Genomic DNA, 18,493 nt, shown 5'->3' with positions numbered 1-18,493 from the left:
TGCCGCGGCAGCGAGGCGAGCCCCGTGGCTGCTGCTGGCCGCCTTCGGTGCCTGCTCCCCTCTGCCTCTGCTTGCGTCTCCTGACCTGCTCGCTCCCGCTCTCCTGCCGCACCTGCCGCTCCTTGTTTGCCGCCCTTAACCGCTCCGCACCCGCTCGCCGTCGCAGCGACCGAGGGAGCGGGGCTGCGGCCGTGCCCGCGCCGCAAGGGGTCCGGGGGCGGGCGCACCAATCTGGGTGCGCGGGTCGCTCGGGCTTTCCGCCGCCCCAGCGCGCAGCTCGCCTAGGGGCGCCCGCACCCCCGCCGCAGCGCTGGGGGAGGGCCCTTCTCCGCCCCCCAGCCCTCGGGCGGCGCCCCCGCCCCGGCCCATCAGTAGCCACGGCGGGGCGGGGGCCGGCGCAGAGCGCAGGGCGCTCCGCAGCAGCCGGGCCATGGCCGGGGCGCCCCGGGGGGGTCCTGCCGCGGCGCTGCTGCTGCTCGGGCTCCTGAGCGCGCAGGGGGCGGGGGAGCCCCCGCCGGAGCACGAAGCCTCTGGTATCCTGGTCTCCCAGCGGGGGCTGCGCGTCCCCCTCGGCCGCTCCGTGTCGCTGGACCCGGCGGCGGAGCTGGTGCTGCGGGTGCGGCCGGGGGACAGGTGTGCCGTGGCGGTCCTGGGGAGCGGGCCGGGCCCGCAGCCTGCCGGCGCCCTGCATCCCCCGCGCTTCCCCTGCGCCTTCGCCCGCGGGCAGGTCACGTACACCCACTTCGGGGCCCGCAGCCCCAGCCGGTATCGCCTGCGCCTCCAGCTCCGTTACGACTCGCCCCGCCGGACCCTTGTCGTGCCCTTCACGCTGGAGGTGGAGGTTCTCTTCCAGCAGCTGCGCCTGCTCAGCCGCAACCTGCCCCTGCCCGTGGAGAAGCTGCGGGGGCTCAGCGCTCCCCTGGATGACAAGGTGCTGGGCTTCCCTGAGGGCGAGCCCGGCCGGCGCTGCCGCCTCACCCTGCTGCCCCCCGAGGTCGCCGGCGCCGCCCCCCTTCCCGCCTACGGGCGGCTGCTGGACGCCGAGGGGCGGCCCCTGCCCCCTGGCTACAGCGGCGGCTGCTCCGCCGTGCTGCGAGCGGGGATGCGCTACCAGCACACGGCGGCCACCGCCTCCCCCGGCCGGGACTGCATCCCGGCGCGGGTGTCCGTGCAGCCTGCTGCCGGCCCGGAGCAGCGGGAATACTTCCAGGTGCTGGTGCGGATCCACGAAGGGGCCGACAACAAGCCGCCCAAGCCCAGCTTCCTGGCGCTGCTTATGATGGAGGTGGACCAGTTTGCGCTCACAGCCCTCACCCTGGACATGTTGGCTGCTGAGGACCTGGAGACGCCCCCGGACTTCCTTATCTTCAACCTCACCTCTGTCTGGCCCAGTGACCCACGGCAGCAAGGCTTCCTGCTCAGCACCGATGACCCCCGACACCCCCTCGTTTCCTTCTCGCAGCAGGAGGTGAGGGAGTTGAAGATTGCCTACCAGCCCCCTACCCTGGACTCAGACCAGGAGAGGCTTTTCCAGGTGGAAATAGAAGTGCTGGACTCTGATGGTGCCTCCTCAGATCCTTTTGCTTTCTTGATCCTGGTGAAGCCCATGAACACGTTGGCCCCTGTGGCCACTTTCAGTCGCGTGGCTGGCCCGCAGTTAATGCTGTTTGAGGGCCAGTCACGACCCCTGTCTGGTAACTTGGAGATCAGTGATGAGGACAACCTGAAAGAGGTGAAGGTCTGGGTCATACGGGGCCTACAGTATGGGAAGCTCAAGGTACTGGGTGTACCGCCCGGTCGCAAGTACTTCACTGCTGCAGAGCTAGCAGCAGGGCAGGTGATTTACCAGCACGATGGCAGCGAGCACAGCTACAGTGATAACATTGTTTTCCACATGGCAGATGGGCAGCACCAGGTTGAGTTTCTGTACCCCATCACCATTGCTCCTGATGATGATCAGCCACCGCTGCTGAATGCAAATACAGGGCTGGTGCTGAGTGAGCACCAGACTGTCCAGATCTCACCTTTTGTCCTCAGTGCCACAGATGTTGACTCTGATGATACTGCTATCCGATTTGTCCTAGCTGGGGACTCTGCAGTGTCCCTGCTACACGCCTACCACTTTGGTGAGCTGCTGCTGCGTCAGGCAGAGCAACCAGCATCTTATGAGAGCAAAGGAAGTGAACCAGGGTTGGAGAATGATTCCTCTTCCTCCCCCTGGCACTTTGTGGAGGATGAACACGTGTACGAGAGGGTGGTGAACGAGTGGCTGCAGCAGGACATCCTGGATGGGAGGCTGTTCTTCAGACACACAGGAGCTCACAGCACCAGCCCAGTGATAGGCCACATTGTATTCCAGCTGCAGGATGACAACAACCCCCCTAACACATCAGGGGAACACGTATTCACTGTCAAAGTCCAACCAGTAGATAACTTGCCACCTGCACTGTACCCGGGTACTAGCCTGCAGATGACTGTGCAGGAATACCAGCTGACTGTCTTTAAGAAGCACTATTTACGGTACACTGACCTGGATACAGATGACAGGGAGCTGAAGTACACTTTACTGACACCTCCAACCGACACAGATGAGAACCACTCTGTGGTCACTGGAGAGATTGTGTTGGCTGACAGTCCCGAGATATCGATTACGCGTTTCACCCAAGCTCAGGTCAACCACCACAAGGTGGCGTATCGACCTCCGGCTCAGGACTTGGGAATCACACCACGGGTGGTTCAGTTCACGTTCCGTGTAGAGGACTCAGCTGGCAATTCTCTACAAGGTACCTTTACTCTCTTCCTGCGGCCAGTGGACAACCAGCCACCTCAGATCACCAATACAGGCTTCACCGTGCTTGAGGGAAACAGCTTCCTTCTCACCAGAAATCAACTGGATGCTACAGATGAGGACACATCTGCAGACCGGATTGTCTTCACTGTAACTCAAGCTCCAGACCATGGCCATCTCCGTTATCGGGAGGAGGGCTTGATGGTGCAAGGGGAATCTTTCCTGCTAGATGATATTGCTGGCGGGCACATCTCCTACAAGCACAGTGGTGATGAGTTTGGCAGTGATTCTTATCAGTTGGAAGTGAGTGATGGTGTCCACCATGTGCCAATCACAGTCAAGATTACTGTGCAGCCTGTGGATGATGAAAACCCAAGTATCACTCTCCCTGGTGGTCACAGGCAAGTGGGAGCAGCCATTGATGTCCTGGAAAATGGTGCTACTGAAATTACTATGTCGCTTATCCAGGGTACAGACGAGGATACAGATGATTTGGTGCTGACCTTCATTGTGCAGGATCCACCCAAGCTGGGTGACATCCTCGTGGATGGAGTACGATCAGGAAAGTTTACCCAGCATGACCTCATCAGTGGAGTAGTAGTCTATGCTCACACCAGTGGAGAGATTGGCTTGAAAAAGAGGTACGATTCCTTCAATCTCGCCATTTCTGACCTCTCCAGTGAATGGGTGGTGGGAGGCAGTGCTCTACAAAGGGTGCGTGTGGCTGTAACTATATTGCCGGTGGACAGCATTGCACCTGAAGTGATGGTTGCAGCAGAGCCGCTCAGCGTCCTCGAGGGAGGGAAGAGTACTCTAACTCTGGAACAGCTGGATGTGGAGGACATAGATACTCCCAGAGATGACATCTTGTGCATTGTCACAGTTCAGCCCACTTCAGGATATTTGGAGAACGTCTCTCCAGCCCCAGGGTCTGAGAAGTCTAGAGCCGGTACTGCCATCAGTGCTTTTTCCATCAAAGATGTTCGTCTGGGCCATGTCAACTACGTGCAGAGCATCCACAAGGGCGTGGAGCCTGTGGAGGATAGGTTCACTTTCCAGTGCTCTGACGGTGTTAACTTCTCACCTCACCAGTTCTTTCCCATTGTTGTCATCCCCACCAATGATGAAAAGCCGCAGCTGCTTGTGCGTGAATTCATGGTGCTTGAAGGGATGAGCCTGGTGATTGACACCCCCATCCTCAACGGAGCCGATGCAGATGTGCCTCCAGATGACCTGCATTTTGTTATTGCTGTCCCTCCTAAGCACGGGCAGATTGTGCAGCAGCTATCCACAGGCAGTGTGCCTGTTCACAGCTTCACCCTGGAGGAGATCCAGGAGACTTCCAGCATTGTGTATGAACATGACGACTCGGAGATGAAAGAAGACAGTTTCCAAATTCAGCTGACTGATGGACACCACACAGTGGAGCAGAATGTACCAATTATGGTGATCTTGGTAGATGATGAGACCCCCAGGATGGCAATCAACAGTGGTCTGGAAGTAGAGATTGGCAAGTCAAAGGTCATCTCTAGTCAAAACCTTAAAGCCACAGATACTGATTCAGAGGACAAGAGTCTTGTCTATATCATCCGTTTGGCACCTGTGCAGGGTTTCTTACAGCATCTGAACAGACAAGAGGAAGTGCTGTTCAACATTACACAAGGCACAAACTTCACCCAACATGATTTAGACCAGGGTTTTATCCGCTATGTTCATACTGGCCTACATGGAGTGCGTGATCTGATTAAATTCGATGTTACTGATGGTATTAATGCCTTGATAGACAGGTACTTCTATATTACCATCGGCAGCACTGATATGGTCTTCCCTGAGGTGATCAACAAGGGTGTAACTCTGAAAGAAGGTGGAAAAGTGACACTCACAACTGATCTGCTTAGCACAAGTGATGTTAACAGTCCTGATGAAAATTTGTGTTTCAGTGTCACCCGGTCGCCAACCTGGGGCCACCTAGAGAATTCAGACAGTCCTGGAGTACCAGTTGTTTCCTTTACTCAACTCCAACTTGCTGGCAACAAGATTTACTACATTCACACTGCACAGGATGAGGTGAAGATGGACAGTTTTGAGTTTGAAGTGACAGATGGATATAACCGGGTCTTCCGTACTTTCAGGGTCTTCATCACAGACGTGGACAATAAAAAACCAATTTTAACTATTGGTGACCTGGTTGTTGAGGAAGGGGGGACCAGGCTGATCACCCCTTTTGAGCTGACTGTGGAAGATGGGGATACACCTGACCATTTACTCCTATTCAGGGTCACTCAGGTTCCAGTGCATGGCCAGATTTTGTACAACAGCAGCTACCCAGTTACCAGCTTCACCAAACAAGACTTGAATGAGAATCTTATCAGCTACAGACATGATGGTACAGAAACCAGCCAGGATAGTTTCTCCTTCTCTGTGACCGATGGGACCCACACAAACTTCTATGTTTTCCCTGACACTAGCAAGGAGATCCATCAATCCCAGATGATGAGGATTCAGGTCACTTCACTGGACAACAGAGTGCCACAGTTAGTGGTGAACAAGGGCGCCCCTACTCTGAGAAGACTTCCAGCTGGGCATCTAGGCTTCCTCATCACTAGTAAAGCACTAAAGGCAGAGGATCGAGACAGCCCACACAAGCTGTTGAAATACAAAATAACAGATGGGCCGGAGCATGGCTTCCTCATTAATACTGCCCTTGGAAATGAGAGCATTAGAACATTTATACAAGGTTGGTGCTAATCGTTGTATTTGCTTATAAATATTGGGCTCAAAGAGCTGTTATTTTGTGTTATATTATTTGAATCTTTGTTTCAAGGATTTAGAAAGTAATGGCTTCTAAACTATGAAGTGTGTGCAAATGATCAGAATTATATTATATGCATTTTAGAAATGAAGATTTGTTTTACTTATGAAGACACGATAGAAAATTTCTGTGTTGTATGTGCATGCATTAATGTGTTTTCTACTGCATGTTAAATGTACATCTTACTGTGTACGTAGCATGGTACTGCTCCTAAAGAGATGGGATAAAACCTGAAATGGTGATTTGCAAATCCCACATGTTTCTTTTTGAAGACTGTTATACCTGTTTGCCTGCCTGGAAATTAATCCTAGGCTCAAAAATCACGGTTGTCTTCAGAGAAAATCATTTAGAAAGGTGCTTAACGTTTCTGCATATCACTAGATTAAAAAAACCTCAAACCTACTGGGGCTATACTGGGAACACTCAGTATAGCCTCAGTAGCTTGGGTGACATTTTGTGTGATTCTGTTCCACAGAGAAAGCTCAGCAGGTAGGGAGGCCTCCTTCAGGTCAGCTCCGCTCCACCAAACCTGTGCAGAGGGAAGAACCTCAGAGAATGGTGCGACAGTGACAGCACCCAGCGTCTCTATAAATATGCCCCTGTGCTCCAGCCAATCTTACGGACTTTGCTGGATTTAGGACTGTCATTCATCTGTCCTGGATGGAATAGAATGTTGAAAGCTTTCACAAAGAAACTTTCAGCCTAGGCTTTGCCTACCTCCAGTGTGCTTTGACTATCAGGAGGGGGGAAACCATTTACCAAAATTCTCGTTAGATACTGTAATAGGATTAGAGGTCTCCATTATTTTTATGTGCCCATTTACTTTTCTTTTGCCTGATGGTTTACCCCTATTCGCTAGGAATATCAAACCCAAATTTTATTGGCTTTTTTAGGCCTATTTGTGATTTGTTTAATACATTCTCATATTCATTCTTAATGTATATGCAACAGTTTTGTGTGTCATAGCAAAGCTTAAAAAATTGATTGAAGTAAATTGATCTTCAAAAAATTGGCAGACCTTTACTCCCAATAGATTCAATTTAGTTATAGCAAAGTAATTCATCCTTATGTGCCGAAACAAGGATTTGATTTAGTATTTAAAAATAAATATTTATGGTAAAACTGCATCTCGCTGTCTTTTTGCCATTGTTCTTTGAGCTAATAACTAAATTTATGTTGTGTTGCTGAGTATAGACCAGCATAAGAAGCCATGCCACATTATACAAGTTTGGTAGCTGAAATACTTTATCCACAAATTAGCCAACTTACTAGTACGTAATCAAATAGTAAAGGTATAATGAAATGTCCTATATTCTGTAGTAAAATCCTATGATGATTTATTTAGTATACTCTTTCCTTAGCTGATATTGATGAAATGAAGATCAGCTACATCCTGAAGGAAGGTGATAATGCTACCAGTGACATCTTCTATTTCTCTATTGAAGACAATGGTAAGATTAAGATGCTTAATTATACATATCATAGAATTACACCGTCTGGAAGATTGTTCACATTAAATAAACATGTCATCTATTATTTCTTTATAAGTAATATGCTAAAGTGCCATGAACACACAGGAACACAAATCAGGTTATTTTATTCATTTTAACGTGTAAGTCACAATTAATGCAAACTGCGTGGTAAGATGTGAACTCTTAGTGAGATATACTGTTGTCTCAATACTGGAACATGGATGGGTTTGGAATCATGGCCAACTACCGATTCGAAAGAGAAAATTAATGCTAACCTTTGGTAAATATGGGAAGTTCAGTTGAGCCTGTGAAATGACAAGATAGGCTGGTTCAGTCCATTTTGCTCTTACTTATACAGACACACATCCTTGTTTTGCATAGATTGTTTCAAAGGCTTCAGTGGACCGGTGATTATTTATATCAACTGATGTGTGTATGTTGCATTTTTTTGCATATTCCTTTGATGACACTTGTTTTAAAATCTGTTTTGTTCTGTTTGTGTATTGTCTTTTTCCTGTAGGTTGCAATATTTTTCCCTAATCGTCCACATTAATTCAGTTCACTGAGAATTCATCAAAATTTTACACAAGTTCCTCTTTAATTAAAGACAGAGAGGAAGACTCGTAAAATAAGTATGCAATTTAGTTAAATTACTTCTGTGTAAGGATCTGCCTTCACAATAATATCTGTAAACTTCCTGACTAGGCTGGTGTACTCCTGAGTGCATAGAACGTGTCAGAATAGCATTATAATACAGCATTTGATAGAAAATTTGTGAGTATTTCCTAATGGGCCTCAAAATAAGTCTGAAACACTATTATAATATTTTGTCCAGAATTGGCAGACTCAATAAAAAGAAATCCACATTAATAGTTATGAGGAAGTCACTGTAAAACAGTAGCTGCTTTGGGTTCGCTAGGGCTTCCTGTTCTAATTATTGCAAACCAGAAAACATATATCTTGGTCTCTTGAAAAGCAGTTATTACTTTCTATCTATAATCAGTCTGGGTTTGTTCTTGTAGTGGTATAAATCATTGTAGTTTTATGCCCACCATTTGCTATAAACCAACCTACCCACAAATTAGTATGTGTCTGAGAAATAAGCGTTCTGTTTTGGATTAAGAACTGTCTCATACTGTGGTTCATTGAGACATTTTGATGAGCTGAGATGAACTTATTCGTTTTATGACTTTAAGATGAATGTGAGCACCTTGGATATGACTTCCAGTGTTTTCTTTATCACATCTGTAGGGCAACACTTACTGTTTTGAGGCAGTGCACTGAGGGTGTCGGTTAGCAAAACGAAGAAATAGAAATGTTACTTGTTTATTTTCAGTTGTCCACAAAGTAATTGAATGTTTGGAACTGGTGATTTGGTATTGTCACTTTGCTCATGTATGAAAGATTATGTAGCTTAAGGGACATGAAAAACATTTTTAATACTAGATCAACCACACTTCTGGTTCATTGGGATCCTGTCAGGGGCAAGTTTCTTACGTTTACAAGTTAAGGTGGAATAGTAGGCAGCTGAGAATGTGCATAGTATTCATAGCTTGAAGGAAATTATTTCCTTTCTAGTTAAGGTTTAGGTACGTGAATCATTTCATTCAGCTGTTGTGACACAGGGCTTCAGGTAACTGGAAGACCTGTTTCATAAGCAAAAATGCACCAACCCGTTCCCCATGGCTGGCACTTTGTATTCTTGGCAGCTTTACAGCTGGAAAGATCTTCTCTTTTAGGAGCCTGTAGAGTAACTGGGAGACAAAGCTATGACAGTCTGAAAATGGCTTTAGGTTTGTGCTTCCTCTGGTTATGCTGAAAGAAAAAGGTTGAACATTGGCCAGCTCAGGAGGATGGAAAAGAGCAGCTAGATTTCACAAGCCAATTGTTTTCCAGCTCTTTTTGAAGTAATGTGCAACTGATGCAGTTGAAGTCAAATGGGGTTATTAATTTAAGAAAGGTTGGAGGTGCTTGCTTTGTCTATTTTTGCTTATGTTTCGCTTAGCACAGAGGAGGAGGTGTCATGAACTGCTGCCAGTGTTTCTTATGTGTTATTTTGCTGTCACTTGATCAATATACAAATCTTTGTGGCATGACTAAGTGGGCTAATCTAATAATGATGAGAAATAATGGGTAAAAAGGAATTGTGTGACTAAGCAGATGGTAATTCTTATTCCTTATATGCCCAGGGATTTAAAAAGAGTCGGTTACTAGATGTTTTCATTAACAGTGCTTTTAGACTCTGCTAAATGGAGTGATTCTTTCAGCTAGATTACTTCATCATTATTGCATATATCATACATATTGCAGATATCAACAGAGTAAGAAAAGCTGTGGCAATAAACGTGTGCAGCTATCCCTATAATGAAAGTATGTACTGGCTGCGGGGTTGTTGTATACTTATGTGACTGGCACAACTACAGGAAGAGTACATGGCTACAGGAAGGTTTGCTAGGCAAGCAGCACCTGGAAATTCACTTAGAACTTGTTTGGTGTGGGAAAGAAGGTTGAAAAGTCAATGCTGTCATTACTACGATAGCACAAAGAAATACTTCTAAAAGAAATTCTATCTGGATTAGTCTTTCAATGGCTTTGGTGCTTAGAAATACATTAAATATATTCTCTCAGGGGCATTTACGTCCCAAGGGAGTGCCTGAAGGAAGGCACAACTGTAATAGCTCTTGTACAACTGGGAAAAAAATACCCAAAGGCCTAGCAGGGGAAGAGAATGTACGCTGCTTTAGTACAGTTTGCAACTGTTTCAGCAACACTTAGGAAAATGCCTATTTTCCACGGGTTTATGTTCTAGCTTCTAAAGTCCTCTTGAAAGCATTTAATTTGCATCAGTACAAAGGAAACTGAGCGATGAAACGTGTGTGGGTATCGAATGTGAGGACAAAATGCATGTATTTTTCTGTCTCTTCACTTCCCTTGCACAAACACAATCGGGTTTCTCCAGACAGAAGTTTCAACCTTTAACGGGAGAGTATATCTTTTGAATAACAGTATTTTGTCTAACCTGAGGGTAGGAAAGATACCTTTAGTTCTTTTATATGGATAAGTACCTGTTTTGTTATTTAAGAGAGCTGCTGGGAAGCCTTTATCAGTGAAATGTGTAAGAAAGAATGGCTGGCAGCTTTCAGAAAAGTCGATCCCTTTAACTTGAGGAAACTGTTCCCATTCCTGCCATTAAACTGGACGTTTGGGCAGAAGTACTAGAATTTTAACCTACTAATTTATGGTGCTCTCTGGCAGCTCTGGTTTGTGAGTATTCGGTGTTGAGCCTGCAGTTCATTTCACAGGACAAATGTTGGTACAAGTTGAATACGAAGTAGGTAGGGTTTGGCTGGTTTTAATGATTTATTCCTGGAGTGAGCATACAGGTAGTGTAATGTTAAGTTTGTTCAAAAATATGTAATGGAGCAATGACATGTGGTAAACCTAGAGTAGTTACTTTTGACTTCACCATATTTGATTGTGGAAGCATTTGTTATTTTTCCTTGGTGATTTTTATGTAAAGATCAGCTTAGTTAGACTTGGTTAGTCCAATGCCTCTCCCTCTGGTTTATGTTCAGTGATATTTTGTGTGAGTAAGTAACTCTTTATTTACCTGTAGAGTGCAAGTTTTTATTTTGTAGTTTTTTAGTACACTTAACCTTTTGACACTCCTGTCATTGGCTGCCCTTTGGACCTTGTTTTCAATTGCTACTGCCAAAAGAGTAATGAGAACTTGCTGATACTGCAAGCTACAATGTTTTGCTCGTGTGAACTTTGTGGGACTACTTCAGGCTTCTTTCAAACCTTGAGTGGAATGTAATTTTAAAATTTAGAATTCCCTATGGATAAAGGAATCCTACCAAAATGCACTAAAGAGTGTTTGCAATCCACAAAATGTTAAAGAAAAGCCACTAAAAAATAGCTCTGTAGAAATGAAAGGTTAGAATATTATCTGAAGTGTGAATTTGTTCTGTGCATTTTGTTCAACGTGCTCCCAGGTCTGCAGGGTGAATATTTGACCCTATAAAGTTAGCGGGTGTTTTGCTATTAATTCTAGTTGGCCTGGGACTTCACTCAGAGGCTTTCTCACCCATATTTGGTTGGTGCTACTGCAAATAAATTGCATGAGGGAGGTGTGGTTGGGTGAAAACCCTAAGGAAAATCTAACAGTTTACTGGTAGTATGCGATGTTTCCACCCCTTTTCTTGGCTTTTGCTTTCCGAAGACTTAGACTGTTCAGCCAGGGAGTCGATCCAGGGGCTGATCCAGGCTTCCCTGAGGCTGGTATAAGGAGCCTTTTATCTTTAAGCTTGTTAATGTTTTTCTAGGCAAGGAGTATAGCTTTTTAATTCTGAATAGCCTTTCAGGGTTTTGATTGAAGCTGGCACCTGAGAAGGTACAAGAAAGCAGTCTTTTGTAATTCTGTGGGCTACACAGTTCTTGCAGATTCTAATACAATATTCTAGCAAGTCATGTATTTTCTTCTAAAATCTAGAAATGTAATGATACCTACTTGCTTAAGAGTAGGTATCTTTGCTAATGCACAACGTGGAAGTGAAAAATTAATCTCTGCAGAATTAAATGGTGGTGTTTCCATGTATAACACAAACTGAAACATGGCAGTTCCGGCAGCTTGTTAGCAATCCTTGGTTTGAATTTGATCACCTAAACTGGCAGAATGTAGTTACTGGTCCAACTTAAAAACTGGTGAGGTTTGTGCATGTTAGTGACAATATTTATCTAGCACAATTATCTAGACTATATTTATCTACTCTTATATGTAGGTAATATTTCCTCTAATTTTACTAATGATTTTACAAATCAACTTTGTGTTACCATACATAAGTCAGAGTACCATCCTCTTGATAAGTAATCCTCCTTTTTAGTAGGCAGGTTTTGTTCATCTCTCTTCACATCCACAAAACTGAAAATAGTTTGCAGACCTGGCAAAAGACATTGCAGTGGTATGATTTCACCACTTTGAGACACCAAGGTGCATCATTCAGGAGGCAAAGAACTTCCAACCAATAAGTCATTTTCAAGCAGCCTTAAAACAAACCCAAAGCTACACTTCTTCAAAGTTAAGTAGATTTTTGATGGGTTTACAAAAACTTTTGACTTTAATAAAGTTTGAAAACATTTGTCAGCAAAGATATATGAATTCTTATGCCACAAAGCTTGTCAAATAACTTGCACTGCAGGAATCTTTTGAATTCAGTGGGAAAATGCCTTCCATGTTTAACGTACTTTCAGGGTGCTTTAATTTGCTGTCATGCTTGACAGCACTGAATGATGCTTTTTGCCTGTGTTGACCTCAAGAATGAAAAGCCAGAAGGTGGGGAGGCTTTTTTTTGATACAATTGTTTGCAAAGGCATTATGTTTCTGCTGAAAGGAGAGAACCTGAGTAATTGTGGAATGAAAACGTTGAAGTGGTTCATCCCTTCATCTATTGCTGTTTCAAGGTATGCACTCTACAGTGTTTTCAATTCTAAAGCCAGATTTTCCAAATTATTAAAGTTGCACACCTGAATACAAGGTTTTGTTTTATTTTATTTTAATCCTCCCCTCCAACGGGAGGTGTTGGATACCATTTCTGCTGATGCAAGATACTAGGTTTTTTTACTGTGTAGTAAAGGACAATCATACTAGAACAGAGGAAGTGGATAACAGTATTGTTTTTAAGATGCAAGAAATTATTTTTTCACTGGGTGCTAGTGAGTCCCATACTACACTTCTTATATAAAGATTGTCTGCATTTGTGAAGATGTAGAAAAACTGGAGAATCTGTCTTGGGGGAAGAAATGAGAATCAGCAGAGATCTGTAAATCTTGACCAGTAAGAACAGATTAAAGGATTTGATTCTGTTCAGTCTGGAGTAGAGGAGATGGAGATGGATACGTATGACATTTGTTAATACAGGTAAGAGGAAGAGAATGAATTGTTCTTTACCACTATGGGTAGCAAAGTTTACTTTTAGCAGCCTGTATAATGCGACATGCCTGTCCTGGATGACAATAGTTAAATTGCAGAGCAGAAGAACATCTTGATTCACAAATTTGTCTATTTTGCCTTCACACTATGTATATGAACATTATTGGCATCTTTAGGTGCTTGATGGGCCCGAGTGAGAGTAAAAAAGTTGTGGAGGCTAATGGTCATCCCTCTTTGAACATTTTTTGTTTCATTTTCCCTTCTGTGCCCTGACGCTACTAGGATCATGAATCCTTACCATTTTGAACTACCACTGCAAGAAGGTTTTATGTCCCCTCCTTCCCAAACCATATTTCTTTCAGTCTCATTTCCATTCTTGACTTTCTAAAGCTGCTTGACTGCTTTCTTCTTCTCTCACCAATCCAACTTTGCAGCTTTCTGTTAGTTCCCTGCTATGATGTGTTCCATGGTGTTTAAGAAAACAAAACAAACCCAAAACAACAAAAAAACAAAACAAAACTTTGAAACCAGACATTTCTCATGTAAATTCTTCAAGCCAGGTGTTTTCAGCTGAAGGGAGACTACTAGGTCATTTGTTCTTTTGTGCTGTGTACCCCAGGTAATTTCTCTCGATTATTTTACTGAGCCCAGAAGCCTCTTCTTTGAACGAACATATTTTATAGACTATCTAGGCTCGAGTTTTAGATTAAAAGCAGAAATAAGTAAAAGGAAAAGCCATAACTTTCCATGCTAATATGTTCTAGTAATTAATCATCCTCACTGAGGAAAAGTTGTGTGTTTACAAAAGCTTGTAAAAGTCTAGCTTCACCTTTGGGCTACAAATTCTTCTCATGACAGTGCTAGATTGAAAAGTTATTTATCACTCTTGAGTTTTTCCTAGAAATAGTATTTCTGCTCTGCAGTCGAAGTACGTTTTGGTTTTCTTTTGAAGTCCAGTTGGAATCCAAACCTGGATCTCTGCATGTGGTGCTGCTTTGTTATTGTTGACCTATTTGCCAGCTAGAGCTGTCAGGTTTCTTGCTACAGCATTATTTTGCACAATGTAGATATCTATAGGTACTTAATTTCTAATATGAAATACTTTTTCAATAAGGCATTAATTATTTTTGTGTCCCTTTTGCTGTGACTACCCCACTTTCTCAAAGGCCGTTTTTAACTGCAGAAAGCAGAACTGTGCTGCTGAGTTCCAATTCTTGGTAATGTAGGGAAGTAAAATAACCTTAAAGCTCATGATTGCTATTCCTCCCTTTGTAAAACAAAGGATTCTCTACCTCCAGTATTGCAGTAGAAGGTTATTTATTATTGATATTTTTTTCTGCTTTGCATAAGTTTCTTTTCAGAAACACAGGTTTCCAGGACAAGGTGCCTTATTCCATGCATACTGTCTATTTCATATGTTGATAAGATCTACAACAATCTCTGTAAAACTTCACAGCTGGATGTTTTGAAACATGAGATATGTTTTAAAGGACTGCCTACTGAGCAGCTTACTCAATTCAGCAAGTTTTTCCCTGTTCTTGCTTCTCTTTTTTAAAGTTTTTTAACAATGTTATCATCAAGTATTACCGCAGAAGATGATGTGTTCCTAGATCACAAAAGCAACAGATTAGCATCCCACAGAGTCCTAATTTTTGTTACTCCCATTTAGAAACAGTGCTTTCTGAAAGGAGGAAGATCTGCCAGCTGTTTTGTTATTGGCACCTACTACCTGTATTTGAAGAGTACATGGGTTAATTGTTTTTCAAAAATATGGTGTTCAATCTTTTCTAGTAGCAGTTTAGAAACTGGCTTGTGCTGCTTTAGAAAGTGGTTCCTTCTTCTCATATAGTACAAGGCCATTGGTCTGATTCTATCAATAAAAAAGAGATCTCTGCTGAACTTCTCTGTCCTTCCTGCATCATTAATCATTTAAGCATCTCTTTGTAAAAAATATGTTGTCATTTAGGTTTTGAGTTTTTGGGGATAGAAAGAATGATTCTTTGATTTAAAAGTGTTAACTTTGTTTTCCTCGTATTGCTGTTCCTTATCAATACCCTGTGTCAGGAAAGGCCCAAAACATGAGACAAGATGGGATGCAAAGGCTTTAACAGGCAATAGCTCAAAGAGTCTTATCTCTGCCTGCTGGCCTCTTCTGTTCTGACAACAGCAGCAGCAATGGCTACCAAAGACGTAATACTTAAGACTATCATCTCCTTTGAACAGATACAAGCATAACCCCAACCTCAGCACTTGATAATTTCTATTTTGCACTGATTGCACTCTGTTTTTCGTTAGCTCACATGTTGCTGTTTTCCGAGTTGCTGCCTTCATGTCTTCACTCAGATGTACTGGGTATTAGCAGAGTTGCCATCTCTTGACTGTGCCTTTTTGGTACTTAAGAACTTAGGTTCTTAAGAGCTAGAAGGTCATATTTGTAAAAGCCTTGTTATTTTCTGCTATGTTCAAGTGCTGTCCTTGCGGAGTAAAATTCTTGTCTAGCCAGTAGCCTTTGGGTTCAAATCTGTATCCTTTATGTGTGTTAGCAAATAGAATTCATATCTGAAGTGGGAGCAGACACCCTGAGTAGTACTACCTACACCGTAAGCTGACTGTATGGAAGCAGCCCTGTATGCCAAGCAAGTATTGTGAAGGTGCTGCCTTCTGGTTTGCCTTTATGTTTGAACTCTGGGGTTTTTTGTCTGGGGTCTCACAAGGCCTGGATGAAGCAACAAAGATGCTTTGGCAGTTCTGAAGCTAAACTAGCTTCAAGAGCTACTCACTCAGTTGCCATGCATCTAATAAGAAATTTGTATGTTTTGTTTGGGTTTGAGGACTTCCTCAACTAAAAGAAAAAAGTCCCAAGTCTCATCTCATGTTGATACTACTCCACTGACTATTGTTTCTTCTAATAATCATAGCATATGAGGCCTAGGATTTAGATGAGATTTGGCTGTGACTGAACTATTAATTTCAAGGATTTTAAGAAATTAAAGGTGGGTGCTAAAAAAGTAATTGTAATAGTGTGCTAGTGGGAATGAAATCAAAACCAGGGCACTCTAAATCCTGAAAATTCTCTCACACAGAACCTCTTCATTGTCAATGTCACAACAAGACCCACTTTAGAAGATTTCAGCTGGGAGAGAGTTTTGACCAATATTATGGCTTTTTAGAAATTACTTTTCAGTCCCGTAAGTTTGCTATATTCAAACAGTAATACAGACTTTTAGGAAAAAGTACTTGATTCTTCTTTCCTGGCTTTTCTTGAAAGTCCTATGTACTTTAGCTGGAGATCCACACAGGTGAGTTATATCTGAGTTCAGATTAATTTTGGAGTATGATCTTTGATAGTCCACTAAATGTTTTTTAGTCATGAGAGCTAAACTGTCAAATATTACTATTAATTATGTTAATATTTATTTGAGCATATTGAAGGACTTTAAAAGGAGGGAAAGGGATTTTTGCAGCTTAGAAACTTTTTCGCACTATTTTCTTGTTAGTGCAGTGGTTGTCCTAATGTTAAATACCAGATTTCAAATAAAACTAAAATTCCCCCAGAGCGTTTGCACTGAACATAGCGAATAGTCTTAAATCTTGAATTTAAGTAGCTGGGATCTGCTGCACAGCTCCATTCTCATAGTGCTTGAGGTAATTGTTGGGGCAAGCAGGGCAACTATGTTTTTGCCATCACTGGTCATCTGACCAGCCTATTATACGTGTTTAAAAGCACACACTGAGAACTGTTTCTGAACACTACTATTTCATTTGTCAAAAAATGTTTTCATGCTTATTTAAAGTTAAATACCACATTTTAACATTAATGCCAGCATATGCACCTCTAAAGAGACATGTTGATAGGGAAGGAAACCGTAGTCATTTAAAAATGTCTTAAAAGTACTGTATAGAAAAACTAAACAACATGCACAGGTAATTGGCAATGTTCAAGGTACATTTCTTTGTACATACAGAATTTTATGGCTGAGTACTTCATTTTAATCGTGCAAAACAGGGTACAGAGAAGTCTATATTAACTTTTCAGAATCGTGTATTAAATAATCCGTTGCTGCTATCTTTTCACTGGGGTAAAGCTTAGGATAAAATGAATTCTTTAAAAAAAAAAAAAAAGCTATCTTCTTGTTTTTATAGTAATTACACTGAAACCTAAATCTTGCCCTTCAAAAGCCACAGTAATCTCTCTTGTACTTTCTGTAAGCAGACTATAAAAAAAATTAAAAAGTAGGTTTTCCTTTAGCAAAGAACATTTACTGCATATGGTAGCCCAATGGCCCTTACAGTCAACTCTGCATAAATTTGACTGCTGCCTTTGAACAACCCACAAGTCTGCTTTTCATTTAACCTAGTGATAAAGAACCCAATGAATGGTATGTGCATAAATTTTTAGGTATACTTTAAAAAAAGATGGTTTTGCTGTATGATTTACAATTTTATTTCAATCATTCACTTTTTTCTATCTCTGGCTTCATGTCCCTTCTCACTAGGAGCCTGACAAAAACTTTCTGAAGTCAATGGAAAACTTAAAAAAATTTAAAAATCCATTGAGCTTTTATTAGGCCTCACAGACTGTTATCTTCTCTAAAGAGGAGCAACAGATCCTCAGTAAGCTGCTTCCATCTACATAAAGCTGCTCAGATGGTGCAAAGCAACTGAGGTCACTTGGCTGGTGAACCTAAGGCATCACCTACCGTAGTGGCATGTTCCTGGATAAGGCATGTAAAAAAAGAGCACCAAACTACATATATTAAGAACGTGATTAAATAGTAGTAGCAGCGAAAGACTTATTATCATTGAGTTGTGTGGTTTGATTTTTCTTGATGGGCTTGACTAGTTTGGCAATTCCTACAGAAAATTCAGCTGGTCTGTTTTATTCTTTTCCTTGGTTGGTTAGTTCAGTGGTTGCAATAGACTGGTTCACCAAGAATGATAAAAGCCTTAAAGGAAAATCTTCCTGTTCTTCTAATTTATCCAATCCAGAATACCTTGCCTGCATCAAAACATTTTCCTTAGTTCTCTTATTTTTGCTACAAAATTTTTTCTCCGTCCTTTTAGCTGTAAGACAAAATTTAAAAGAACATGAGAGAGTGCAAGAGTGAGAAAGAAGGAAAATTTTATGAAAGGAGTCGTCTATGGGATGGATGTCTCTTGCAATTTGTCTATGGACACTGATTAGAATTTCTTCATATCTCAATCTATTTACATCTTCATTTGACAATTTTAGCCTGAGAGATTTAAAAGATAACCTTAATAGACATTTAGGAGCTTTTATGACTTGCTGTTGAAATTAACCTATCTTTAGACCATTAAAACAAAAATAATGTGCATATGCCTTCCGTTCCCATTGCCAATGAGTTAATGTGTTCCATAGATGTTTTATTGTAACTGTAACATGAGACAGTACAATTCTTTGGGTTATGCTTGAATGTATACGGGTAAGCAGACATGCTTGTGTTTTAGTCTCTGATGTACTCAACCTGTTA

The 18,493-nt window shown here is 42.6% G+C and overlaps 1 protein-coding gene across 1 annotated transcript in view; it reads left to right on the top strand.

The window, feature by feature from the left end:
- Positions 1 to 430: 430 nt before the first annotated feature.
- The window catches only part of FREM3 (FRAS1 related extracellular matrix 3), a 70,198-nt gene continuing 52,135 nt past the window's right edge, over positions 431 to 18,493 (top strand). The window contains exons 1-2 of the mRNA XM_055798004.1: positions 431 to 5,525; positions 6,962 to 7,051. Coding sequence (XP_055653979.1) covers positions 431 to 5,525; positions 6,962 to 7,051 — 5,185 coding nt within the window. The remainder of the gene's footprint in view (positions 5,526 to 6,961; positions 7,052 to 18,493) is intronic.

This window comes from Falco peregrinus, chromosome 2, assembly GCF_023634155.1.
Source record: "Falco peregrinus isolate bFalPer1 chromosome 2, bFalPer1.pri, whole genome shotgun sequence".
Lineage (NCBI taxonomy): Eukaryota > Metazoa > Chordata > Aves > Falconiformes > Falconidae > Falco > Falco peregrinus.
The sequence above is the reverse complement of the archived record's forward strand: the minus strand, read 5'-3'. Positions and strand labels throughout refer to the sequence as shown.